The sequence below is a fragment of the Tenrec ecaudatus genome, chromosome 4 (genome assembly GCF_050624435.1).
Source record: "Tenrec ecaudatus isolate mTenEca1 chromosome 4, mTenEca1.hap1, whole genome shotgun sequence".
Lineage (NCBI taxonomy): Eukaryota > Metazoa > Chordata > Mammalia > Afrosoricida > Tenrecidae > Tenrec > Tenrec ecaudatus.
In genome coordinates, this window is record NC_134533.1 from 197,128,902 (window position 1) to 197,155,895 (window position 26,994).

At 40.8% G+C, this 26,994-nt stretch overlaps 1 protein-coding gene across 3 annotated transcripts in view; it reads left to right on the top strand.

Moving 5' to 3' along the window:
• ATP2C1 (ATPase secretory pathway Ca2+ transporting 1) overlaps positions 1 to 26,994 on the top strand; it is a 127,708-nt gene that overhangs the window by 64,727 nt on the left and 35,987 nt on the right. For all 3 annotated transcript variants that reach the window (XM_075547210.1, XM_075547211.1, XM_075547212.1), the window contains 7 exons: positions 2,341 to 2,451; positions 4,516 to 4,632; positions 6,674 to 6,763; positions 9,580 to 9,615; positions 13,081 to 13,142; positions 14,541 to 14,649; positions 26,820 to 26,975. In XM_075547210.1, the coding sequence (XP_075403325.1) occupies positions 2,341 to 2,451; positions 4,516 to 4,632; positions 6,674 to 6,763; positions 9,580 to 9,615; positions 13,081 to 13,142; positions 14,541 to 14,649; positions 26,820 to 26,975 (681 nt within the window). The remainder of the gene's footprint in view (positions 1 to 2,340; positions 2,452 to 4,515; positions 4,633 to 6,673; positions 6,764 to 9,579; positions 9,616 to 13,080; positions 13,143 to 14,540; positions 14,650 to 26,819; positions 26,976 to 26,994) is intronic.

The window sequence follows — 26,994 nt, forward strand, 5'->3', positions numbered from 1 at the left end:
CATCCATTGTGTCACGCACATCAGTACATATGTTGCCATCGTCTTTTTCAAACATTTTCTTTCTACTTGAACCCTTGGTATCAGCTCCTCGGTTTTTTCTCCCTTCCCCACCTCTCTCCCATGAACCCTTGATAATTTATCATTTTTTTTTCATGTCTTACACCGACTGCTGTATCCCTGTGATTTAGGCATTTTCTGTATGAAGAACTGACGTTTGGGAATCCCAGAAGTCAGATATTTTATTTATCTAATTTTTGTTGAAGCCGGAGCGAACCTGTTTGCCTCCAAGAGTATTGGTGTAACACTGAGTGGAACTTGTGGGCAGAACCTCCTTCTTGACCTTCCTGAAGCATCCTTTATGATCCCAAAAGATAAAACCCATTGCAGCTTGTTTAGTTCTCAGTATTTTATAGAACTCAAGACATTTGGGGGTGATTTTCCATAAAACTTACAGATGGTTCAATTGCATCAGTCTCTTGGTCTAGCTTTTTATATAGCGTCTTCACAATGACACACAATTCTGACACACGCGGTCTTCATGAGTCGGGTTGACTTGTTGGCAAGTGGTTGGTAGTTTGTTTCATAGATTGAATTAAGGAAACTCAGTAAGTCTAAAATGTAGATGGCTTTTATGAAGTTTTGCACTTTACCCCTTATGGTTTAAACCTTTTTAACTGTGTAAAAATAATACACTATGAAATAATTTTAAAACTTTATTTTTTATGAATGAAAGATAATCTATAACTCTTGATACAGTTTAATCAAGAGTATCTTTTCTTTGAAAATGGATAATTACTGCTGGTCTTTGATTTCTAAGTACTTATGTATTTCAGAGTTGCCTTTTTAACAAATGAGATTAGTGGATTTTTTTTTTTGGTAGTTTCAGAAGGTCAGTCACCCTTGAGAGAACACATTTTTATTCAGCTATTAACCATGTAGTGAAGTAAGTGCGAAGACTCCTTATGCATATAGATCTCTGAACGACACCTAATGGAGTATTAACTTCTTCTTTGATGCATTCGTCTTCTTAAAGAAGTATTTCCTTAGCACAGATTTTCGGGGAATTTTATCCTAAAGGTGTTCCATCATCCAAGGTGGAGCACATTTCATTTGAAAGTTTAAAGACTTGCGTCTTGTCTGTAAGACGGCCGCTTTAATTCTGATCAGTATTTGTGTGACTAGTGTTTTCTGAAATTGTTTCTAAGTTCTCCTCTCAAAGTGTCGGCTGTCGGCTAGCAGTGAGGCTGCCTCGCAGCAGAACACTCTCGAGGGTTTTCTTGGCTGTGGTTCTTTCCTTCTTCCTCCCTGCTCGTCCAGCTTTGCTTCTACAGAAAGCCTCCATGTAGGACCCAAGACAAATCTGGACTGGAGATTTATTTCTAGAATCTTAAAACAGTTTTGTGATGATATTTACACATGAAGCTACATCACCATCCCAGCAAACGATCCTGCTTGGTCACAGCCCCTTGCAGTAACCTCTGAGGGCTCTCTGTGGCTTCTTCCCCCCTCCCCTCCCGCCCCCCCCCTAGTTTCAGAATAGCCTTGGACAGGTGGACATGCTGCCGGGGTGCTTCAGTCGAGCAGTCAGATGTCCCTTTTGGATAAATAAGAAACGCGCTGACCAAGGCGAATAGTTAATGGAGAAGGCTACATGTCATCAGTGGGATCTGCTAGCCCAGCTTGTCTCCACCTGTGGGCCACCACTCCTGTGGGAGGTTGAACGACCCTTTCACAGGGGTCGCCTAAGACCATCAGAAAACACGTGTTTCCAATGGCCTTGGGAACCCAGACACCGCTCCTCTAGCCGTCTCCAGGCGGGTCCAACCACATGAAGATAAGCTGCATACCAGTACCTGGCGTGATGACAATTTGTAACAATGAAAATACATCCTGCATATGAGATAGTTACACGATGATTCATAACAGTAGCAAAATTACAGTTATGAAGTAGCAATGAAAATAATTTTATGGTTGGGGGTCACCACAACATTAGAAGGTTGAGAACCACTGTGCCAGACAGAACATCTGTTACACTCTTTAACACTTATATTGGTGTGTAAGCAGCATATTTTTTCTTTAATATGAAAATTATGTTGTGTCCTAACTGGCATTGGTTTTAGAGATGATTTGATTTTCAAAATGTATTTTCTTAAAAAATAGCCTATGGTAAAGTATGAAATTATCTTACTAGATCTAGTTACTCATTGTTAAAGTGGAAATATTTGCCTTTGTAACCGTGGAGAATAAGTTCATATGAACATTCAGATTTTCATTTTTACTCATTTTTGACTGTGTTGTTTTGGTGCACTAAAATGTTTTTCCTCTGGTTTTATTTTCTAGGTTGCACGTTTTCAAAAAATACCTAATGGTGAAAATGAGACAATGATTCCTGTATTGACATCCAAAAAAGCCAGTGAATTACCAGTCAGTGAAGTTATAAGCATTCTCCAGGTAATTGCTTAGTGGGGGGGGGCAGGGGGGGGAGGTGGTAGTGAGTCACTTAGATTCTGCAGATCACTGCTGCCCAATCGCACTGTTAGCAGTAATAGAAACATTGTGTTCAAAATCATCCAGTTTAGGGGTCCCTATGATTGGAATCGACTCGATGGCAATCAGTTTAGTTTTGGGTTTAGCTGTATAAGAGGGAACACCGATACCACTATCAGGTATTGGCCTGCTGTTTTACTGCAAGGGTGGTGGTTCAAACCCACCAGCCACTTCTCGGGAGAAAAATGAGGCTGTCTGCTCCCGGAAAGACCGAGATCCATGGAAACCCTACGTAGGGCCGCTTTGAGTCAGATTGGACATGAGGGCGGTCGAGTGTTTGAAATGTGATTAGTGTGATGTGGGAGCTGATTTTAATTTATTTAATTTTAAATAGCCATAGGTAGCTACTGGTTACCTAATTGAATCATTACCATTGACAGTATTGTGCTGATGGGAAGAAATGAGTTTAATTAATAACATAAGTAGAATTTATTTTTTAAATTTTTTATGGTGAAGTAAAAGGTAAGTATAAGTTTAGAACTGAAATAAGTTTTAGTTGATTATATAATTCAATACCTTCCTAGTTTTGAAAAGTAGTCTGAGGAAACATGAAAAAGAATGCTTTTCCATCAGACATTTACATATTTTTAACATATGTGAGTCGCATCGCACTGCTGGGTTTGCTAATTGGTTGCTGTGGCCACACGCAGCTCACAAACTCTTCACCATTAAGCGTAGTTATTAGGGGCGTTAGCAGGTTATCACGAGCCGGGATCAGTAGACAGGAAAGATACAGTCACTGGTGCACAGAAGCACCTCCCTTCAGCCTATAACCTAGTCTCTATCTGCCCCTCAGGCACTTGGTCCCTTGACCTCTGCCGTCATGGCAGGAAACCAGCCCACCGCGCTGCCTCCCAGTCTGGTAGTCTCAGTGCCGCTCCTGTGTGCGCTCTTGGTGCCCTTGCCTCGCCCTCTGGTGCCGCTGGTCTCAGCCTCCACCACTTCAGACAGAGAGCCCAGCATGCTGTACTGGGGGCTCTTCCTCCAAGGTCCTGGGACTTGGCTCATCCTTATTGCAGGGCGTGACAGCATCCCTGCCCTCAGTGTTACACGTGTCCTGTGTGTGTGGTCCCACGCAGCCATTTGGGGGGAGGTAGAGACATGGATCCAAAAGCCATATCAAAAAATTTCCCTCCACCACATAATGTTATGAAAAATATTGGCAATTTAGCTTTTGGCTAGGAAGACCTAATTATTTGGGGGATAGAGAAATATTTATTCCTGTGATAAATTAAGTCATCAACAGACAGTGACTGAAGGTTGTCGGCGATCTTCACAGAGCATAAATAACCCAAGAACCACTTGATCTTTAGTTTCTTGTTTTTTTTTTTTAAGTTTCATGATTCTCAGTGATTTAGGAAACACATCCCCCCCCCCCCCTAAAACATTTTGCAACTTAAGAGCAAAAGTAATACCAGTTTCAGGGTTTTGATAGACTCAGAACAAGCATGGTTGTTAAAACTCCTTGAATGTTCTCTTGGAGAAACTAATTTTATAAAATAATGACCATAAACATGACTAGTTTAAGCCACAAGTATTTTACTTTCGGTAAATCTTGTGCTTGGCTCGTGCTATTCCGCTTTTCCCATGGAGAAACATACGTTTATGGTTGAACTCTACTTTGTTTCATACATTTTAAAAAAACCAACAACTTTCATGCAACATAATTGACATACAATAAAATGGGCCAGTTTTAAGCACACTATAGTTGGTGTTTTGGTAAATGCATCTACCTGGACAACCACCTTCACGATTAAGATAGAAACCATAGTCATCCTTCCTCAAACTTCCCACATCCTTTGCAGTTACCTTTGCTGGCCCAGCTGTCACGCTGGCCCCAGGGAGCCACTGCCCTGCCATTTGCCACCGTAGACTAGAACTGTAGTCAGATGCATGTCCTCCTTCGTGGTTTTCTTCATTTGGTTTGTGCTTGTGACCTCACTAACTCTCACGTGTGCAATCGGATAGGCTGACCTTCAGAATGGCCTGAACAAGTGTGAGGTTGGTCACAGACGAGCGTTCCATGGCTGGAATGAGTTTGATATCAGTGAAGATGAGCCATTGTGGAAGAAGTATATTTCTCAGGTGAGCGATTTTTTATGTCCTCTTCTGATGTGTCATGTACATGCGTGGTTTTGTTACAGTGGTTGTTTACTTCTATAGAGGTTATTTATGGAAGAAGGAAATGCCTTTAACATTTCTTAACTTGCATTTTTCATTGCCTGGGTTGCTGGCAGCGCTTTCCGTGTGGACACACCACATGAAGGTGGTACTATTGACTATAGCTTTGCTGCTAACTTCTTTTTTATTATTACAGAAATGTTCATTTTCTAAGGTAATTATGGCAGCTTACAAAATTAGTAAAAGTGAGGTAGGTAATTGAAGCCCAGACTGCCTGAGGACAAATTCTACCTTAATTTATGACCGGTAGTCTTAGCTGTATTATTTGTTACGCTTCCTCTATAAAGCACCCTGGGAAGTGGTAGCTTTGAATAGCTATTAACCATTTATAATTTTTTCCAAAGATCAGTATGTCAATCTTTCAGGAAAGACTTTGAGATTATTTTCCTGTTGGTAAGTCTGATAAGTACAATATCCAATCGCCAATTGCCCAGCAATATGTATCTGTATATTCTTTAGGGAATATGTTTAAATGTATATTTGTGTTCTTAAACGTATTCCATCTTCACATGACCTGAAACTTCAGGTGATATTTGCGTGTTGCTCTGGAGTTAGAGGGGGAGTACCTGCCTCATCACATTGCTGTGAGAAGGAGGTGAAACCATACCTCCAGTGTACTTAAATATAAGCAACAGCTAATAGGGATTCTTGTGTTCATCATAAAGCACGGAGTGACTCTTGATTCCTATATAGAGAACACCGGGTTTGCTCTGCAAACACCTGCCCAGTGCCTGCCATCTGTCAAGTATGTGCTTAGTACTGTGGAGCAGTGTTTGGGGGCAACAAGCAAACACACAAAAAAGACTGTAAAATATTATGATAACAGCATTTGAAGAACATTTTATGGCTTCTACAGAGCTTTGATTTAATATACATTCTTAGTAAATCTTTATTACCATCCTTGGGCCAAGGTACCTGAGGAGAAAACTGAGATTTAAATGTATCATCGCATACAAAAGGCTGATTAAACCTAGAACTTGGGTTCCTCATTTTGTTAGTCCTGATCCATATATTGCTTTGAAATTTTATTTTGCTAAAGCAATAATTTTTTTTAACCAGCTGTTCTTCGAATCACTTAAAGTGCTTTAAAAATGCTGATGTCTGAGTCTTAAAGCTTCCTCTATTAAGCTCCCTGGAAAGTGGTAACTTTGAATAGCTATTAGCTGTTTATAATTTTTCAAAAGATCATTATGATTATCTTTCAGGAAAGACTTTGAGATTTTTTTGAGGTTTAATTTGTCTGATATGTTAGTGGGCGTTGGCATTTGCTAGAAGTTCCTCACACAGTTCTGATGTGAAGCATGGTGGAGTTACTGAGCGACCGAGTAGAACCTTGATTTTCAGAGTGGGTAAGAGGCGGTGGCCTTGAATTTCCAAGCTAGGATATCTAGGCTCTAGGATTCTTGGCTGGGAGATACTCTCTGAAGCTCGCTCACTTTGCAATGTGAAGCGCAATTGACACCATGTTGACAGAGGACAAAATTCTAACATTAGCTTGATGTTTGGGGCACAGGGTGTGCAGTTGGAAGAGCTTGGAGTAGTTCCATGCTTGGCATTCCAATGCTTCCTTTTCCTAGCCTTGGTAAAAACTGAGAACAGCTGTATTTGTTAAATTAATTGATTGGAATTGAGAATAGCTGTTATAAAAAAATTAGTTGATTGTAAATATACATTTACTGCCAGGAATACATTTGACATTGATATTTATTTTTTCTTCATTTCTGAAAAGGAGCTGTTGTGAAACAAGATCTTAAATGTAAAAGATGAACAATGTTTTGATTTGTTGAATTGAGAGGGATATATAAAATAATCCAGATGTAGTCTCATTATTTCCAGTCATGCTTGTATAGTTTTAAGATTTTTTTTGTTTAAGGTTTTGCTGAGATAAAACAGATCTGCCATTCATACACAGCAGTATTGAATTGCCATTTCTTTTCACTTTCAGTTTAAAAATCCCCTTATCATGCTGCTCCTGGCGTCTGCAGTCATCAGTATCATAATGCATCAGTTTGATGATGCCGTCAGTATCACTGTGGTAAGAAGCTCATTCCTTTTTAGCTGTTGGTTAATTATGTACATTGGGATTGAAAAGTATTTGGGAAAATGGATTAAAAAGTGCAGTGTTTCTTTAGGATTTTTTTCGTTTTATATATATATATATATATCTACATACATATATATACACACATTGTTTTCAGTTGCAGTAATATTCAATAATACTCAAGTATCTATGATTGACACTCTTTTTTATTAAATACTTTTATTGGGGGTTCCTACATCTCTTAACACAATCCATACATTCATCCTTTGTGTCAAGAACATCTGTACATTGTTGCCATCATCATTTTCAAAGCATTTTCTTTCTACTTGAGCCCTTGGTAGCAGCTCCTCATTTTCCCCCTCCCTTCCCCCCCTCCCTCCCTCATGAACCCTTGATAAGTTATAGATTATTATTTTCATATCTTACATCGTCCTCTGGATTGACACTCTTTAGAATTATTTAACAACGTGATCATTTCCTAGATAGAAATATTCATAATAATCTCCAGTTACAGTTTTAATTGTTTTATTTTCTAATTCAGATAGCCTGCTATATGAAATTAAGATCAATCTTCAACAGTGCATACTGTATTTTTGTTTATGATTTTACTCTTTCAGTCTAGTTTATTCTCGCTTTCACGGACTCCTTTCTTTCACGTCCTGTTTTCCTTAGTCCTGTTTCGTAGTAGTCCATTTGTAGCAAGTACAGACACACATTGAAAGAAATGCATTTTGATTAAGAACACAGTAGAAATTAATGTCAGGTAACAGTTTTTGGATTGTTGGTTTCGGGCTTCCAGGTGTTCCTGATCTTCTCTCAAGGACCTTGGGAAGGTCAACATGATTTCATAATCGGAAATGTTACTATCTTTTCAAATTGGTATTTGCATGAGTGGTGCAAAAGCAGTGGGTGGCCACAACTGTTAGGCCTTACCTCAACTCAAGACAGTGACACCCACACCGTGCTGGCAGTCACTGTTTTCTTCCATAATTTCTCTTATGTGTGTTACTGATAAAACAGTAAAAATAATTTTTTGGAAAGTAATTTGAGAGTGTTTTTCAGGATTTGCTGTATTTCATACACTACATCTTCTGATTATTAATGCCTCATTGCCAACTGAAGATCCCCAAAATTCTGAGGAAGCTTTTTTTTAAAAAATCATTTTATTGGGGGTTTATACAACTCTTACCACAATCGATACATAAATCAATTGTACAAAGCACATTTGTACATTCATTGCCCTCATCATTCTCAAAACAATTGTTCTCCACTTAAGCCCCTGGCATCAGCTCCTCATTTTCCTCCTCCCTCCCTGCTGAATCCTTGATAATTTATAAATTATTATTTTGTCATGTCTTTCACTGTCCAATGTCTCCCTTCACCCACTTTTCTATTGTCTGTCCCCCAGGGAGGAGGTTATGTGTAGATCCCTGTGATCGGTTCCCCCTTTACGCCATACCTTGCCTCCACCCTCCTGGTATTGTCACTCTCACCACTGGTCCTTAAGGTGTCATCAATTTTGGATTCCCTGCGTTTCTATTTCCTGTCTGTACTAGTGTACATCTTCCAGTCTTGCCAGATTTGTAAAGTAGAAAGTAAAAATTAATTTTATTACGTCCTTTGGGCCATGAATATACCCATTAATATTCTGTGTGATTAAAAAGGAGAGATACATAAAATGACTCAATATGAAAATATGGTTGACTTAAGGAAAGGTGATTATTTAAGTTGTGAGCTGAATATGGGTCTTTCCTGAAGAAAAGGCTACTTGAGTACCTGAGTAATTGGCAGACTTATTTTGAAGTTGTGAGTCTTGGCTTTAAGGAAGACAACTGATAGAAATTCAAGTGTTTCTGTACCACCATCAACAGTTTTTCACTATGTTTGACTTTCTAAAAAGAGGTTTTTGTAGTAATCCATGTGTAATTTTTGTTTTTTTTGCTGCTGTTATGAAATTTTTTAGTATTAGGACAACTTGACTAACACCAATGTTTTCCAAATGACCAGTGCATGATGTTATAAATTCATTATTGGTGGGTGATCTGTTCAAAATGCAAGTAAAATCAATGGATTTTAATGTAACAGATGAAAATGTCATTGATAAAGTATCAGATTCATTAAAGATATTTAGGAAAAAAATTTTATTTTAGTTCCACTTTTCTCAACCTTTACTTTTATCTTTTGAAAAATAAATAGGATATTTATACAAAGCATTATTTATGTTAACATGTAACAGACTTGCTATTTTTCAGATGAATTAATAAGTAGAAATGAAAACCGATTAATGATTGGACTATTTAATGATAGAGACCAGTAGCTATCATCCTCATAAACAAATGTTCTGTGTGATTCTCAGTTTTTTAAAAGTATAACACCAAATCCTTTGGTGTGCATCGATTCTGTTTCATGGTGACCCCTCAGGACAGAGTAGAATTGTCCCATGGGGTTTCCAGGACCGCAGTCTTTTCTGGATGTCTGCCTCGTCTTTCCCTCGTGGAGCTGTTGGTGGGTCTGTGTGTCAGCCTCTCAGTTGCCAGCCGAGCGCTTAACCACTGTGTCACCAGAGCTCCTTTGTAAGTGTACAGAGTGGTTCTGAAATGAAAACGTTGGAGATGCTACCCCAGGGGCCACCACCAGCTATAAGTTCTCCACAGGCTTCTGGACAGAGCCATGATTTTTTTCAACCCAATAGGCTGTTCTCAAGGCTTAGAATCTGTTATCTTGGTGCTGTGGAGTCCGGAAAAATAGAATGTTTTTTTTTTCTTTAGTTAATGTCTGATTTTAAAAGCTGTTGTTTTGTTATCTTTTAGGCAATACTTATTGTCGTCACAGTTGCCTTTGTTCAGGTGAGTGGGTATCCTATTTTGCCAACCTGAAAGTGGTATCTTAGTTAATTGTTGTAAAAGATCAGCACAGTTCCTAGTGAGATCAGCAGTCACAGGAGGGTGGCGATGTCTATGGGAACATGTCATCTTTTATGTTTTTCAAGTAATACTAAATCCAGACAACTTTGCAAACATGTGTGGGACTAACTTGACTGCTTTGATTCAGGCAATTGAGTGAAGAAAGTCTAGTTTTTTAATCTCAGGGTGTTAGAATAACAAAAACACACGGAACCAGAAAGTATAGTAAGTGGGAAAAAATTGGGTAATAGATTTTTTTATGTTTCTAATTAAAAAAATACAAAATTCAGAATTCTATTCTTATAACCCTATGTAATAATACCTATCCAGAAGAAACCAAAAAGGTGTAGAATTAAAAAGTTAATTTATAAAGTAGTGTTTGAAGAGAATTCTATATCTCTGTGAATGTTCCTCCTAGCAGAACGACTTACTGATTTACTTAAACATTTCCCCCTAATCTTACTTCATTTCAGTCTTTTTGAAGAAACTGAAGGATGCTTCTAAACACTGTTAGTTACTTGCTTTTGTTTTGTGTGTTTTAAAATTCTTCCTTTTTCACAGTAGAGATGATCTGATCTTGTTCAAACTTTATATCAGCAAACCATTGAAACTCAAATGAAACATGAAAAGAGCCCTCTTTTAAAATTGTCAATAATGTGGGTGTGATGTCAGAGTTTTTATTAAAAGCCACTTCCAGCAACTCCGTTGCAACTCATAGTGACCCAGTAGGACAGAGTAGCACTTCCCCTTCGGGTAGCTCCAAGACTGTAGGCCTGCCTGGGGCACTTGGCCGTGTCCTTCTCCCTGTGGGAAGTGCCACATGCAGGTGCATGCTGGACAGTGAGTACAGAACACCTCGGGAAAACCGATGCGCTTGAAAAACATCATGAGTACTTGGGCTGCCAGAAGAACACACAAGTCTGTCTTGGAGGAAGGTCTGCCACAATACTCCTTAGAATCGAGGGGATGCTCTGGACATGTTTCCCTAAGAGACCAGCCCCTGGTCGATGACATCATGCTAGAGCAAGCAGAGGTTCAGTGAAAGAGGAAGAGCCTCCAGGAAGACACAGTGGTTGCAAAGTGAGTTCCGACCCAGCAATGGGGAGCCGAGTACAGGCCCCAGTCACTGCGAGTTAGACCTGACAACAGCAACAACCACAGCAGCCTCATAGCAACAAGTTGTGCCCTGCACACTCCCATTACCCTCCGAGCACCCTAGGGCGATGTCTAACTTAATGAATCAGGGGTTTCGTAGAAACCCAGTGTAGAAAAACCCGCTGGAATCCGGTCACCTGGAGTGCATGCATGAAGTCCCTCTTTAGCTGACCAGTATGGATCCTGTTTCTCCGGAATTCTTTTCCGTGTAGCAGCCGCAAGTTGCCCTGGGGCAAGTGGAGCTGCTTTGGCTAGCACAATTCATTCAAGGCTGGGTGTCTTTCAAGGTAGTTTTTAGGATGCAGAATAAATATCACCCATTGGGCCAGGAACTGGGATCCACGGGTTTTCATTAATAATGCCTCAGATGTATAATGTGTGTGTCTTTTTGCAAAAGGATTCCGACAGATGTTATCACTACAAATGGAAGAACTTTGTAGCTTATTCTTTCTGGAATATAGACTGCCATTTTTCTAAAAACAAACAACGTAAAACCATAAGTGATTGTGATTTTGGCAGTCAATGGGGAAATTTTGCACAGATGATTAATTTACTGTAAACTTCTAAAATGTAGTGGCTCAGACCATCTACTAAATATCTTTATCATAGATTCATTTGGGAAAACTCAAGAAAGGATCAGAACATTGTGGAAAGCTTAGTTTCCAATGTAGGATCAAAAGATTGACCCTTCGCCCTACAGTGCCCGAGAGACCAATCACACAGTCCCTTAAAACAAATTAAAACACAACCTCTCTCCAGCGAGGTTCTTTTGTCGATTGAACCTTTACAAAAACACAGGAAACATTCTTAAAGCTCTATCATGATCTAGTAGTCTTGTTTTATTTAGGAAGAAGAGAGTACTTTTTATACTTATGTCTACCTGTATCTCTCTCATTCTCATTCTCCACCCTCTTCTCAGCTATAAGATAACTAATTATAATCAAATGATGTTACCTTACAGTAAATTTGAAAAAACTACCTCTCAAGATTTGGTGTCTAAAAGATGATTGTTTTTAGAGATGGGCCTCAGGTATTCTTTGGTATGTGGTGGTGGTGTCAAGTGACCCTTGGATGGAGAGGTATCTTTGTAGTTATAGAGAGTAGAGATTAGTAATGCATGAGATAAAGGTTGGACAGCTGTGTCATTTATTTCAGGATCTAAGCTTGTTGGGTATCTTGTAGCTTTTTATGGAATTTTTGAGTAAAGGGTCCACTTCTTTTGTGTCTTTGGTCTGACTGGGGGAGTGTCTTAGAGCTTTTTGGATTTTATAGATTCTGTTTACTTACATATTTGCAAGGGAGCTTTAAGAAGTTTGGAAAGAGTTAATTATCATTGATTTCATTTTTTCCACAAGCCTTTGGAAGCCTTCTCTAATATCTCTTGCCAAAAAAGATTGATTGAATGCTAAATTATTCTAATACAGTTTTGGATTTTATGTTTGAGAGAGTTTTGATGGATGCGAAATTTCAACTGCAGCTATTTCAAAACACCCCCTCCCTTTCACCCTGTCCACGTCCTCCTTGGCCCCAGAGATTCGTGTCCTCCGTTGAAGACGGAGCTAAATGTAGCAGTGATGTATGAAATCTGATGCATGTGGAAATGGGAACTGCATAGTAGAGTGAGGTGGAAGGTAGCCACAGATCTCAGATAGAGTTCTGTGGATGGAAGACGGGTGGAGCACCACAGAGCTAGGGCTCCTGAGAATCTTTTGTTTCTGTAATTCAGCATGAGAGGGAAGGTTTCCATTAATACAGGATGGCCACATCCTCGTTTTGTTTTTTCAAGCAGATTTATTCCAGAAACCATTGCACTTAGCATGAGTTTAAATCCTCAAAGCAAATATTACTTATAGTTAATTGTCTTTGACTTCTTTAATCCTTAAACACTAAGTGCAAAATTATCTTTAATTATGAAGCTCAATGTTATTAACTTTAATTGACTGAAAATTATATACTTTCATACGCATTAGTCAGCTTTATCTTATAAGTAACCTAAGATTTGTGGAATAAATATTAAAATGTAAAACTTGGGAGAACATTTAATGATCAAAATTGATCACTATAATTTAACATTATTTAATAGGAACTAGATTTTATGGGTAGGACTATAGGCACAGGAAAGAAATGGGGAAATTTTTAAACAGTGATTGAAATTATTTAATTATATCATGGAATATATTCATAGAAACACAATTGTACTTCTTCATAAATGTTTTGTTTGAAATACTAATCTGTGCCTTTTCTTTTGCATAGGAATATCGTTCAGAAAAATCTCTTGAAGAATTGAGTAAACTTGTGCCCCCAGAATGCCATTGGTACGTTTTTGGTAGAACCTTTATCCTTTTCAAAGTGACCAGCAGATTGGCTGGATTAATATTATTGAAATTACCAAATGTCCCATGGACGTTACTTATATTATTTCTCAAGAAACTGAAAATGCACCCTTTAAAGTGAACCAGGGATGTACATACATACATAAACCTTAGACGTACGAATGGATTTTGAGCTTGCATTTAATTGTAACCCTCATCTAAGAACAGCTTGTACTTATGATAGGGCCCTGCCCTCAGGAAGTGACCACTGAAGGTGCTATAGCCAAGGGTGATGAAGAAATATCATGGTGCCCAAGTTTCACAAAGAATAGCATCTGGGGTCTTAAAGGCTTATCATAAAGCCTTTAAGTGGGGTGTCAGCTAATTCCACACAGAAGGTGCACACCAGCCTGTTGTGATCCAAGGATTGTAAATAATAAAATCCAAGATCAGAGAAGGAAATTGTATTAGAGCCTAATTTCTGACCACCCCCTTCACTGAACGCTGTGTATGACAGTGAAAGCTCAAAATCCATACTGCAGAGTACCCGAGTGGATTCAGCCTTCATTAAATTCCCTCTGAGCATCGGCCAGAGATGTGAGTAGTCTCGTCCTCAGACAGAGTGCATTGGAAAGTGTATTATTGCAGATGCAAACCAAAACGCAGTACCATTTAGTCCATGCCAAAGTTCACTGTGATAATTGCATGCTGAAATGAAGAAAATGTCCTCAAATGGTAGTGTGCAGTTTTCCCAACTGTCTTAAATATGTTTAAAACATTGAATTGTAAAGCAAAATAATAAAAGTATTAACTGCATTATGGTTCCAGATTTGTATAATAATAAATCATTAACCAGACATGGAGAAAAAAAATTTTTTTCTGTTCACTTTAACAAACCAAACCGTTGTTATCAAGTCAGATCCAACTCACGGCCGCCCTGTGTAATAGTAGAGCTTCTCCTGTGGATTGCCAGGGCCGTGAATCTGTACGGGAGCAGACAGCCCCAGCTCTCTCCTGTGGAATGGCTGGTGGGCCTGGGTTTGAGCTTGCTTTCTTATTTTTGAGATTTCTCAAGACATGGATTAATTCAACGTATTTGCTTTTCCTTGCACATACGTGTTGAGCACTTTCCCGGGTGGAGTGATGGGCAGAGACACCCGGATGATTCCGATGGAGTCTCCGTTAGTGCATTTTCCAGTTGAGCTCGCTAGCTTTTCCATCGACTTTGTCCTCGGAGCAGAGCACAGAAGCATCCCTTTTCTGGGTTATGATTGGCTTCTCTCCTTGGAGGTGGCGGTGGGAGGAGAATGCTTTCCCTCAGGCACGCTCAGCAGAAAGAATTCTTTTCAGACGAGCGTCATGCTTTCTTCTCACCGAGTTTATGTTTGCTCCTTGGTGCAGTGTCCGTGAAGGAAAACTGGAGCACACCCTTGCCCGAGATTTGGTTCCAGGTGATACCGTTTGTGTTTCTGTTGGGGACCGAGTTCCTGCTGACTTACGCTTGTTTGAGGTAAGTTGGGGAGTGTTATTTGTAAAGCATGGAAGAATTAGTCTGGCTTAGAGGCAGGTGAAAGATTGCCGTAAGATGCTGAAGATCATGCTGCTTCTAGTACTATGTGGAGCGATAGCGGCTGTTCTGACATCAACATCTTTTACCCTGGGTTTACGTTTGTGAAAAGCAAAAAAATTTAGATGTCGATCCACGGATGAGCAAGTTCAAGGATGAATACATAGTTGATTTGAAGCATTTTTGTCTGTTTTTAAAAAATTTATACAGTAAATTAGGTTTTTATTGAACAATTTCTACATGGATTACTCATGGCTACTGGTTACGTTTCTAAAGTGTGCCATTCTCATGCATTTCCCTAGGGTTGTGCCATCCCTAAACCTTTACTTTCCCTGCTTCCTTGCTCTCTCCTCTTTACTCTGGAGAAATTTTCATCAAGTTGGCCTTAAAGGGCTGATTTTTGAAAGAAGCTTGTATATCTCATAGTTTACGTTCTTTATTTTATAAACTCATCTCTTGTTTACCTGAAGGGTGGTCTCCAGGTATAAGCACCGTTTCAGGTTTCAAGAGTCCCTCGGCGGTAGTCTCAGAAAGTCCTCTAGTCTTAACTTCCAGTAGATCTGGGCTTCTTGAGAGTTTGAGTTCTGTCCCACATTTTTCTCACTAGCAACAACCAAAAAGGAAAAATGCAGTACACACACATACACGGACACATACATACACGCACAGATAGATATCTCTATAAGCATATGTACATTCAGTATGTGACTGCATGCGTGTATTTTCACATATATACTAAATCACGCAAGGGTCACAGTTAAGGATGCTTCGTACACATAAGCAAAACCTCCTGAGATTGATTTTCTGGGTTTGAGGGCCGTGGGCCGTCATCTTGGTGGCTAACAGTTAATTGGTATGCTATGGTTCCTGCAGCGAATTTAAATACGTCTTTTGAGGTGTTCATTTAGTACATCAGGTCTTTGTGGCAGCCTACGTATTAAGCATGTTGGAAGAAACAAAGACGATAAGAGAATTCTTGCCATCAGGAAGTAGCGTTGCTGTATATGTCATTGAGTAATAGGAGTACAGAGGTAGGAGTGAGGGAATTTAGAGAAGGGGGAGGTCCTTGCAGATGTGTGTGCGGTCAGAACGTCTCAGATGCCTGCCTTTTGGGGTGGTGGTTGTCGGGCAGAATTGGACAGAGACGATGGAGACAAAATGCGTCAACACCATTCAGGTCACAGGAAGCATTCCAGTATATATTGTGGGACGAGGACACGTTAAATAGTAGAAAATTTATGGTCGAATCATATTCCAGAGGACTTTGAATGTGACACTCCACTTCAGATTTGATTGGGAATTGACTCTTCGAGATCATGTGCATTTGGTAAATGATGTGTCCAGTGGTAAGGGGTGAAGTATGTGACCTTGATAGGCTACGAATATGCCAGCCTCACTCACTGTTGGAATTACCACCTGTCCATCAACACCTCCAGAGCTGCCAGTCTTTGAATACGTGCAATATTCCAAAGTTCTCATGCTTATGGAAAGCCTAATGGCCCCTCTGAACTCTAATAGGTACAAAATGTACGTAATCTTTGTGGGGTCTTTCCCCCCAAAATACTTAAAAATTTATCTTTAGAAAGATATAATCAGATTGTTGCAATTTTAAGAGTAGGATTAATATATAACAGCAACTATTAAGAATGTTAAAACTTTTTCTTTGCTTGGTAGGTTATATCTTTTTTTCCTTGCATTTTTGCTCCATACCTCTTGTCCCTAGTATTTAATGTGTATAATATCTTGGATTCTTTTTTTTTAAATCATTTTATTGGGGGATCATATAACTCCTAACACATTCTATACATCATACCTCCCTTGTGTTAAGCACATTTTTACATTTGTTGCCATCATTTTCAAAATATTTTCTTTCTACTTGAGCCCTTGGTATCAGCTCCTCATTCTCCCTTCACCACCCCCTATCCCCCCCATGAACCCTTAATAATTTATAAACTATTACTATTTTTTCATGTCTTAACACTGACCGATGTCTGCCTTCGTCTACTTTTCTGTTGTTCATTCCCCTGGGAGGGGATTATATGTAGATGATTGTGATTGGTTCCCTTTCTCTTCTCACCTTCCCCTTCTCCTCCTAGTATCACTGTCAATATTGGTCCTGAGGGGTTTATCTGTCCTGGATTCCCTGTATTTCCAGCTCTTATCCATACATGCTCTGGTCTAACCAGATTAGTAAGGTAGAATTAGAGTCTTAATAGTGGGGGGTGGCGGTGGGGAAGCATTAAAGAACTAGAGGAAAGTTGTATGTTTCAATGGTGCTATACTGCATCCTGACTGTACCTTTATGACCCTCTGTGAGGGGGTGTACAGTTGTCTGCAGATGGGCTTTGGGTCTCCACTCTGCACTCCTCCTCATTCACAGTGTGATTTTTTTGTTCTTTGATGCCTGAGACCTGTTTCTCATGACACTTTGTGCTCACACAGGCTGGTGTGTTCTTCTATGTGGGCTTTGTTGCTTCTGAGTTAGATGGCTGCTTGTTTATCTTCAAGCCTTTAAGACCCCAGAGGCTACATCTTTTGATAGGCAGGCCCCATCAGCTTTCTTCCCCACATTTGCTTATGCACCCACTTTGTTTCCAGTGTGTTGGGGAAGATGAGTATCCTACATTAGTAGTATGCCACATTATTAGAACAAACCGTTCTTGTACTGAGGTAGGATTTAAGTAGAGGCTCAAAGTCCATCCACTTCCTCATTATACTTACATATACACACCTAGATAAATATACCTATCTTTATATCTTTACATTTATACATATCTACATTTATACATATATATATATATCATTTTTTACTCCCTAGTTGCTTTCCCTATTTCTCATTTTCTTTCCTCTTGTCCCACTATCATGCTTTCCCCTTGTTCACCTCCAAGTAATTCCTCACGGATACATTACAATTGTTCAAACACCCCCAGGGACACTACACCCACCTCACTGTCGATTTTAGATCCGTTGCTGTTCCCTGTCCCTGATGAAATTGGCAATTGCCTCATTGCTTCCCTCCCCCCATCTCTTCCTCTCCCATGGACCCCCCCTCCAACCACCTGTCCTGTTACTGTTTCCGTGGGATTGCTTAGCCTGTCCATCTTATATAGATAGACATCAAAAAAATAATAATAAAGAAAAAATGTAAATAGTTCTAGGTCTAACTGCTGAGCTTTGTGACTAACCCCTGGCCAGTCCAATGAGGTGCCGAGAGCTGGCCTCTGAGTCAGCAGTCTGCTTTTGGAGGGCTCCTCAGGGGCTTTGTGGATGTGTTCCCATTGCTCTTCTGTCTCCCCTCTTGGCTTGACCCCCTGTGGGGTGGTCGGACTGGCCGCTCTCCCCGCACTCTCTCTCCGGCGCTGCCCTCTCTCTGTCTGTGATCTCGGGAGGAGGTGTCATGCCCTGAACCAGGGCCATCTCTGTAGCCCTCCCCTCGAGCTGGCTGCTCTGGTCAGGAACGTCGTCCACAGGCCTCGCTTTCTCTTTCTCCCTTTCCCTCTTAGCTTGTTCCCATGTGGACAGGACAGACCGGTCTCTCCACAGACTTGATCTTCAGTACCGCCCTCCCTCAGTATCTTTTAAAGAACTTTTTCTTTTAAAATTGCTTTATTGCGATATGATTCCCATCATCTATTTCATACATTTGAAGTGTACTGTTTAGTAGTTTTCTGTGTCTTCAGAGTTTTGCATCTATCATTACAATCAAATTATGAAACATTTTCATCATTTCCGAAAGAAACTGTTTACTCTGAAGCCGTCACTTCAGTCCATCCCCTGTCCCCTGGCAACCGGTCTGTTTTCTCTGTGGAGCTGCCGGTTTGGGACATTTTATGTAAATGAAGTCATCCAATAGATTGTCTTTTAGGTTCATTATTTCACTTAGCATGTTTTCAAGGTTTTTATATGTTGTACCATGTATCAATAGTTTATTCATTTTTTTGCATAACAATGAATGGACATACCATATTTTGTTATTGATTCATAATTTGATAGACATTGATATACTTGTATCTTTTGGCTTAATAACGTACCTGTGAACATTTGTATAAAACTGTTGCATGGACATGTGTATTTGTGTATATACTTGGAGTTGATTTGCTGGGTGATGTGAAAATTTCAAGTGTACGTTTTGGAGGACCTGCTAAGCTACTTTACAAAGCAGTTGGATGATTTGCGAGTGAGACTGGAGTAGGCGGCAGTGAGTTTGGTCTGGGTGTGGACAAGACACGAGTATTCCAGCTTCTCTGCACGCTTGCTATACCTGCTCCCCCGCCTGTCATTTGCAGTAGAGCTGTCACTGCCAGAGTTTGAGTAGCATACCTTTTAAGAGACCTTTCCCATTTGTCTTTGTGATTCTTACTCTGACTGGGAACAAGATTGCGTCCATGGAAGAGAGAGGAAGGAGATCCTTACGTGTCTTGGCGAGCTAATTCTCTTAAAGCACATGATGGAAGAATGATATGTGTGGAACACCATAGTTAAATACGTCCTGTAATGTTAGAAAATAATTGCTTTATTTAAAGAAATCTTGAAAGGGAATATATTTATGATAAGCTTATAGACTGTTGATTTCAGTGTGATTTTTTTTTTTTTGGCTTGGTAAATCACTTCATAGTGTCTTGTCCTTCTTACTGGGTTTTCATATGTAGACTTGTGAAAGGGCACCTAACAAATATCTTAGGTAGTGGAGATGTAAAGTTATGCGTTAAAAGAAATTTACTAGAACGTGGAAAATCCGCTTCCGTTGAGTGAGTCGAATTATCCCACAGGGTTTCCCAGGCTATTGGAAAGTCGAGAGCTTTCACTGTGGCACCAGGACTCCCTGTGTAAGGCAAGCAAAGAGAGTTGTTTGTGGAATTAGAAATCATTCATATTCATTAACTAGGATTTGCTGTGGTCACGCGTGGATTGCTTAGGAAAACGTATACTTTCCTGTAGCAGTGTTAGCATAGTAACCCACATCCTCTGATTCCAAGGCAATTCTGACCCATAGCGACCTAGGACAGCGTAGAGCTGCCCCCTAGGGCTCCAAGGATGTAATGGCTATGGAAGCAAACTGCCACATGTTTCTCCCTCGGAGATGCTGTTGCCTCTGAACTGCTGGCCTGTTCGGTTGGCAGTCAAGGGTACTTTAACCACCATGTCCCTGGGGCTCATTAGCATCGCACAACCCAGAAAATGATTGACGTTACTAGGGTTCCAGAATGTTTGTTGTCTTAGATTGGATACGCCTGCGATGCTGTCTAGCACTTGCTCTGATGTTGCTGCCGCTGTTGGCTGACCTAGTGCAGGGTGAATTGCGGAATGCTATTTAGAAGCCCACAGTGCAGTCTTGCCCTGCCCTGCCGGCTTGCTGTGACTCGGAACGGACTCGGGGCGGCGAGCCTGCTGGGTTCATCCTGTAGACCGCACTGGGTAGAAATGAAGTCCTGCACTCTCTAACACCACCCCCCGAAAAACGAAGAGGAAGAAGTAGAATTTAAGTCGGGGAGAAAACCGATGATACCAAGTTAGTGTCCTTTGGTTTTATAACTATTTTAATTGAACATTAGTTGGAAAGGACTGTTCCCCCAAACCTTAAAAGATCTTTAAAGGATTCTAAAGGAGCTCTTATAAAGTGTTTTTCAAACTTTTTATTCAACATCTTTTAGAATGATCACTTGATGAGGCACTGTGTCACGTGCTGTGGTCCTATCTCTGCAAAGAAACCACACATTGCCCATATGAACCAGGACAAAACCTACCTAAGGGTGATAGAGACAAGCATGCAGGCAATGCTCTGATGGGTTTGTGAAAGCTTGGAGCTTTACCTTCTGGCTCTGCTCTATAACAGCACAGGTTTTGTTAGATCCTTTTGGAAATGTGGTTTGTTTTAATAATTATAGTGAGATATTGTTAGGTGACGGCTGGCTGTTAAATTATTGGTAACTTGATCAAATTGAATCTCCATGCTTCAGTCAATCGGCAGTTCAGGCATAAATTTACCATGGGATAAGGTCAATATCATGTTACCTTTTCAGTAATGTGTAATGCTTAGCTTGCTAGGTTTTAAGTGTTAATAAGCTAGAGCACGTGAAGTATTTTTAATGATACTTTTCATCATTTAAATAAAAATCTGAATTTTGCAGACTCGAGTAAGACATTTTTATCATTACAAGGCACCTGCAGACGGACATTCTGAGAAGGTGTTTTCTAGGGAAAGAAAGCCATGCTTCATCTCATTTTTAATGACTCACTTCTGGACTTGGAGAGTGATTGGCTTAAGAGCATGCTGTGCCACCTTGCTGTTCTTTAGTTTAAGGATTTATGTCGTTTCTTACTAAACTTCAAAAGACACGTTTACCTTTTAGAAAAAAACTTTTGACTTTTATATAGAGATGTTTTCTTCCTAGTATCTCCCCCGACTAACACCCTCCCCCACAATGTTCTCCCCTACTCCTCAGTATCTCCCTCGACTAATACCCTCTCCCCCCAACGCTCTCCCCCGCTTCCCAAAAAATAAACCTGTAAAATTTCCCCAAATTTTTATGCTTTATGTGTTAGCTGCTCAGATTGTGGATTATATACACATCTGTCATATTATTTATGTCCTGACTGTCCCCCAAGTTATTCTTTGAACTGTCCCCCAAGTTATTCTCACGCCGACCGGAGTGCCTGCGGTGGGGCAGAATGAAGCAGAGGTGGCACTTGGCTTCTCTGTTCACTAGCAGCTCGCCGATGGCTTCAGGTGTCAACTTTGGGCTGGGAGGCTTGTTTCTTTGCTTTCATTTTATTGCACCTCTCATGCATGGAGTGGATAAATGACTAATGCCTTCTGAACTGAGTTACATGTGACTCTGTTAAATTGTGATGGGCCTGCATAATTTATTAAATGTCTCAATGGAATGGCTTCCTACTTGCGACGTGAAAACCCTACTTCCAGCTAAAACGTTTGCCATCACTGGGATTGTTCAAAACAAGCAGAGCAGGAAAGAGGCGTGTGTGGCATTTTAAGCGGCTCTAAGTAGATGCTGAAATCGTGAACAAGAACACCAAAACAAAAGTACTCTCCCTCCCTGATTTCAACATGTCCTGTAATCACAGCCGCCCGCACGCTGACAGAATCATGCACACAGGGACTGACGGACTAGAACTGAGGTTCAGAAGCAAAGCCCCATCCGTACATTTGCGGTCAGCTGACTTTTGACAAAGATACCAAGTTTATCCCTATTGAAGGAATCGTCCCTTCATTAAATGATGCTGGGATAATTGGATTTCCACTTGGAAAAAGCAATGCAGCTGGATCCATACATCATACCCGATATGAAAATTTACTCCGCATTGGCCCAAGACTTCAAATCAGAAAACTTTTACAGCATTACATAGGGTTAATGCTTCACAGCCGAGTTTTTAAAAAGCAGATTTCTACATGTGAACAACAAAGGACAATATAGATTGGATTTCATTAGGAGCAGTTCTTCTAGAGGTTGAGGGGAAAGGGGAAACCAGGAGTACAAGAAAGAAGAAAATGTTCTAAAATTGATTGTGGGAATGATTCTACAAATTTCCTCGATGTAATTAAACTATTGAATCGACTGATAGGTGGATTATACCCTGGTAAAAAGGTAAAAAAAAAAAAATTTTTTTTTTAAAGATATTCGTTCCACCAAAGGACTTTATCAACCAAGTGAAGAGATAGCCTCTAAAGGATGAGAGAAAATATTAGGGAGCCAGATATCGCATAGGGATTTCATATCTAGAATATACAAAGAATTCCTACAATTTAACAACCAAAAGGTTGAAAGGGGAGAGAATTACTGCTTAGGGGGCATGGAGTACCTGTTAGGTGCGATGGAAGGATTTTAAATGCATCGTGCTGACTCTGCACTGTGGGGACCAGAGTGACACTGAATTGAAACAGCCAGATGTTTTATGATATGTATATATATGTGTGTGTGTGTACAATATTATTTTTAAGAACAGTAAACAAGGAGGAATTTCTTAAAATCAACACGACCTACATTTTTCCAATGACCTTGTCACCACATGCACTCGCTTTGCACACACTCAGGACGGAACATTGCTAGCATTTTGCTTCAGGCTGTCTTCCACATTCTGAAGTGTACCTCTGGAACACGTGGACATAGCCTTTCCTGCGCAGTCGCTGCCTGGTCACAAAGGCTGAAGCATGAACTTGGAATCAGAAATTCTTGACTTGTCGATGACATTTGGATTGTAAACTAACTAACTACCCCACTCTAGTCTTTACTTTGAGAGTTGATTTCCTGTTTTTTATTCTTGATTAATTTGCCTTGGTATTTGTTTATATCAAAAAGTTCACATTAAATTAAAACACTTAATTTAACTGGAGTAATACTCTATACACTCGTGAATAAGCCGAGTTTTTCAGCACATTTTTAATGCAGTTTTTGTTTTTTCCTCCAAACCAATAGCTTTGCATTGTTTATTACTGAACTTGATGCGGAAGCATCAAACATAAAACCAAAGAAGAAACCAGGTTATTCGCCAATACAAGTGCAGTTGATCAGATGGTGGCAAAAGCCTTAACGCAGCTCAACAGGGTTTGAGCCTGGGCAGGTGCGGCCGTGCGTGCCATCCCTGGGGGCTCCTGCCGGACCCGCTCGGCTCCTCTCCAGTGTCTTCTCTTGGAGTTGTGCCTGATCTGATGACCGGTTTAATTCGAATCCACTGGGGAGTGGGCCGATTCTGCTTCTGTTTCTTGGCCAGGAATCTCTTGATCCTGAAAGTCTTGTGAGACGACGTGGTGAAGTCGGAGCAACACCACAGTCAGGATGGCGGAGAAACAGAGCTTTAATGCAGTGTTTGTGGTAAAATTAGGGGCCTCAGCTGATAGTCGGGTCGGCTTATACTCGAGTATATACAGTACTTTGTATCTTAAACCGGATGTTTTTGTGTGTACTTGTCTATCATTTTACAAGGCAAAAACCATGTGGTTTCTGGCTTTTACTAATATTCTCAGTAGAGATGGATTCTGTCATGAAAGGTTAAAAAAGTAATTTAGCATAATTCTCATGTAATTACATTCCTGGCTGAGTTTTTTACTGTTAGGTACATTGTTCAAATACCTTGCTACTTATGTTGTCGATAAACTGATTTATTATGCATTATGGATACCAACTCTGATGGATAATGTGTGTTTGGGCATCTGATGTAAACAATAGGGTCTCTGCCCACTTTGACGAGCCTTCTAGGGAGGGACAGGCAGAATCTCTTCTCTTCACTGCCGCTGCTGCCACCGTGCTGCTGCTGGTGTTGCTCGTGTGCCTGTTTGTCGGGGCCTGGCGCCCCTGTGGGAGTAGCAGCTGAAGAGACCTGCGCCGTGGCCGACAGGAGACCCAAGGAAGGAGTCCAGATGAGAACTGGGATCATACTCGTTTGAATGTGGTGGGCAGGATGGTTCTGTGGTGCCGTTGAAGTTAAGAGACAGACACCACTTAGTAAACTAATGAAAGCCTATTGTGCACTGCGGAATTTCATGAAAAGTGGTCCAAAATGATGAAATTATTTCCCCCCCAAATGCGGTTTTACGTCATTATCCATGTACTTTGTTTTCATCTTTGATTTTCATCTATCAAACACATTTCCGAATGGTGGTGGTGATGGTGTTAGGTGCCCTTGACATGCGGGCCCGCTGTGCCTCGTGATGACCTCATGTACAACAGAACAAAGCAGTCCTCGCAGTTGTGTTTGAGCCTGTTGTTGCAGCTCTGCGTCAACCCATCTCCTGGAGAGTCTTCTGCTCGTCTGCGGGCCCTCTACTTTACCCAGCTCAATAGCCTTTCACTCGGGGCTCGTTTCTCCCGAGAACATGGCCAGAGTATGTGAGATAGGTATCACCATCCTTGCTTTCCAGAACATTAGGGGTGTAGGACAAAGCAAAATTAGAACTCACACTCTGTCATACCGTTGAGTTTTCTTGGTAAAAACACAGTCTCAGTGTCTCCCTTTTCTGGAATATATTTGAAATTCAGCATTCTGGTACAACTGAGTATTGTGCTTTCCATGTCTCAGATTGTGTTGATCTTCTTATAGTATGGTTTGTATATTATGATCTGGTAGATTGGAGTAATGATAGATGGTGGAGATAATCAATCTAAAGGGAACGTTTCAGGAGGAAAGGGTGGCCTAGAGAGCTCTTCACTCCCAACTACGTGAAGAGCCGCCCCTCGCCCAAAGAATTTACTTCAGAGGACAGCACAGAAGCTACAGCTCAGGGAGAGGGACACGTCTGATCAGAGCACATGGGAGCAACTGAAGGGGGAGGATGAGAGAGTGGATCACATTCTGGCCCACCAAGCCCTGAGGATGATATCCCTGCTCAGAACAGCCAATACACAGAAAGGACTATATGGCCAGCCCCACTAAGAGACATGACATCCCTCACTGACCCATAGCCCTACAGGGGACAGCAATGGAGACACAGTGTGGGAATTGCACCCGATCTGACCTGACCACACCAAGGCAAAACACTAAGGGCTTGCAACAGAACAGCAAGGGGAGCAGAGCAAGGAAGTCCTGGGGGAGTACCAACAATGGACTTTGGGACCAGGGCGTGGCACCCCATCAGACATGACCAGAAAACATCCTAAAGATCAGTAAACAGGCCTTGAACTATTTCTAGGTTTTTCTTTTTTTGGTCATTGGTTTGTTGTTTATTTTCTTTTGTTGCTTTGTTTTGCTCTGTCTTGTTTTTGTGCATATTATTATCTCTGCAGGTCTATCTAGATAAGATAAGCTGGATAAACAATCTAGAGGAGAAAACAACAGGACCTACAGTTTCAGGGAGAGAGGGGGAGGGGGAAAAGGAAGTGGTGTTAACAAACCCAGGGACAAGGGAACAACTAGTGATCCAGAATCGTTGGCTAGGAAGGTGTAAGAGGCCTGGTAGGACGTGATCAAGGGCAATGTAACCGAGAGGAATTACTGAAACCCAAATGAAGGCTGAGCATGATACTAGGACAAGAGGAAAGTAAAAGGAAATAGAGGAAAGAGCTAGGAGGCAAATGGTATTATAATTGGTATTTGTAGAGATCTAAATACAGACATGTACATATGTAAATATATTTATATATGAGGATGGAGAAATAGATATATGGGTACATATGTATTAAGGTAGCAGATGGACATTGGGCCTCCACTCAATGCAAGAACACTTTGTTCTATTAAACTGACATTCCATGATGCTCACCTTCCTGATACAATTGCTGAAGACAAATGGGTGCATAAGTAAATGTGGTGAAGAAAGCTTGATGGAGCCCGGCTATCAAAAGATATAGTGTCTAGGGTCTTAAAGGTTTGAAGGGAAACAAGAGGCCATCTAGCTCAGAAGCAACAAAGCCCACATGGAAGAAGCACACCAGCCTGTGTGATCATGAGGTGTTGAAGGGGTGAGGTGTCAGGCATTGAACAAAAAAGCATATCATTGTGAATGAGGGGATTGCAGAGTGAGGATCCAAAGCTCATCTGTAGGCAACTGGACATCCCCATACAGAAGGGTCACGGGGTCAGGGTGCAGTGTAGCAACGACGAAACATACAACTTTCCTCTAGTTCTTAAATGCTTCTTTTCCGCCATTATGATCCAAATTCTACCTCACAAATCCGCCTAGACCAGAGGATGTACACTAGTACAGATAGGAAGTGGAAACACAGGGAATCCAGGACAGATGAACCTTTCAGGACCAGTGGGAAGGTGGGGTAGAAAGGGGGAACTGATTACAAGGATCTACATATAACTCCCTCCCTAGGGGATAGATAACAGAAAAGTGGGTGGAGGGGGACATCAGACAGTGTAAAATATGACAAAATAATAATTGATAAATTATCAAGGGTTCATGGGGGGGGGGCTGGGAGGGAGGGGGAAAATGAGCTGATACCAAGGGCTCAAGCAGAAAGCAAATATTTTGAGAATGATGATGGTAACAAATGTACAAATGTGCTTGACACAATGGATGGATTGTGATAAGAGTTATACAAGCCCCAATAAAATCTTTTTTTTTTTAATTAAGAAGGATAGCCATGAACTCTCGAGATGGTAAATGTAGTACAGACTCTACAAGCTTGAGCTGATGGGGATGCTTTCTGTTCCCAAAGGCTGTGGACCTTTCCATTGATGAATCCAGCCTGACAGGAGAGACCACTCCTTGTTCTAAGGTGACCGCTCCTCAGCCAGCTGCGACGAATGGAGACCTCGCCTCCAGAAGTAATATTGCCTTCATGGGGACACTGGTCATTTGTGGCAAAGCGAAGGTAATTTCTTTGTTGTTGT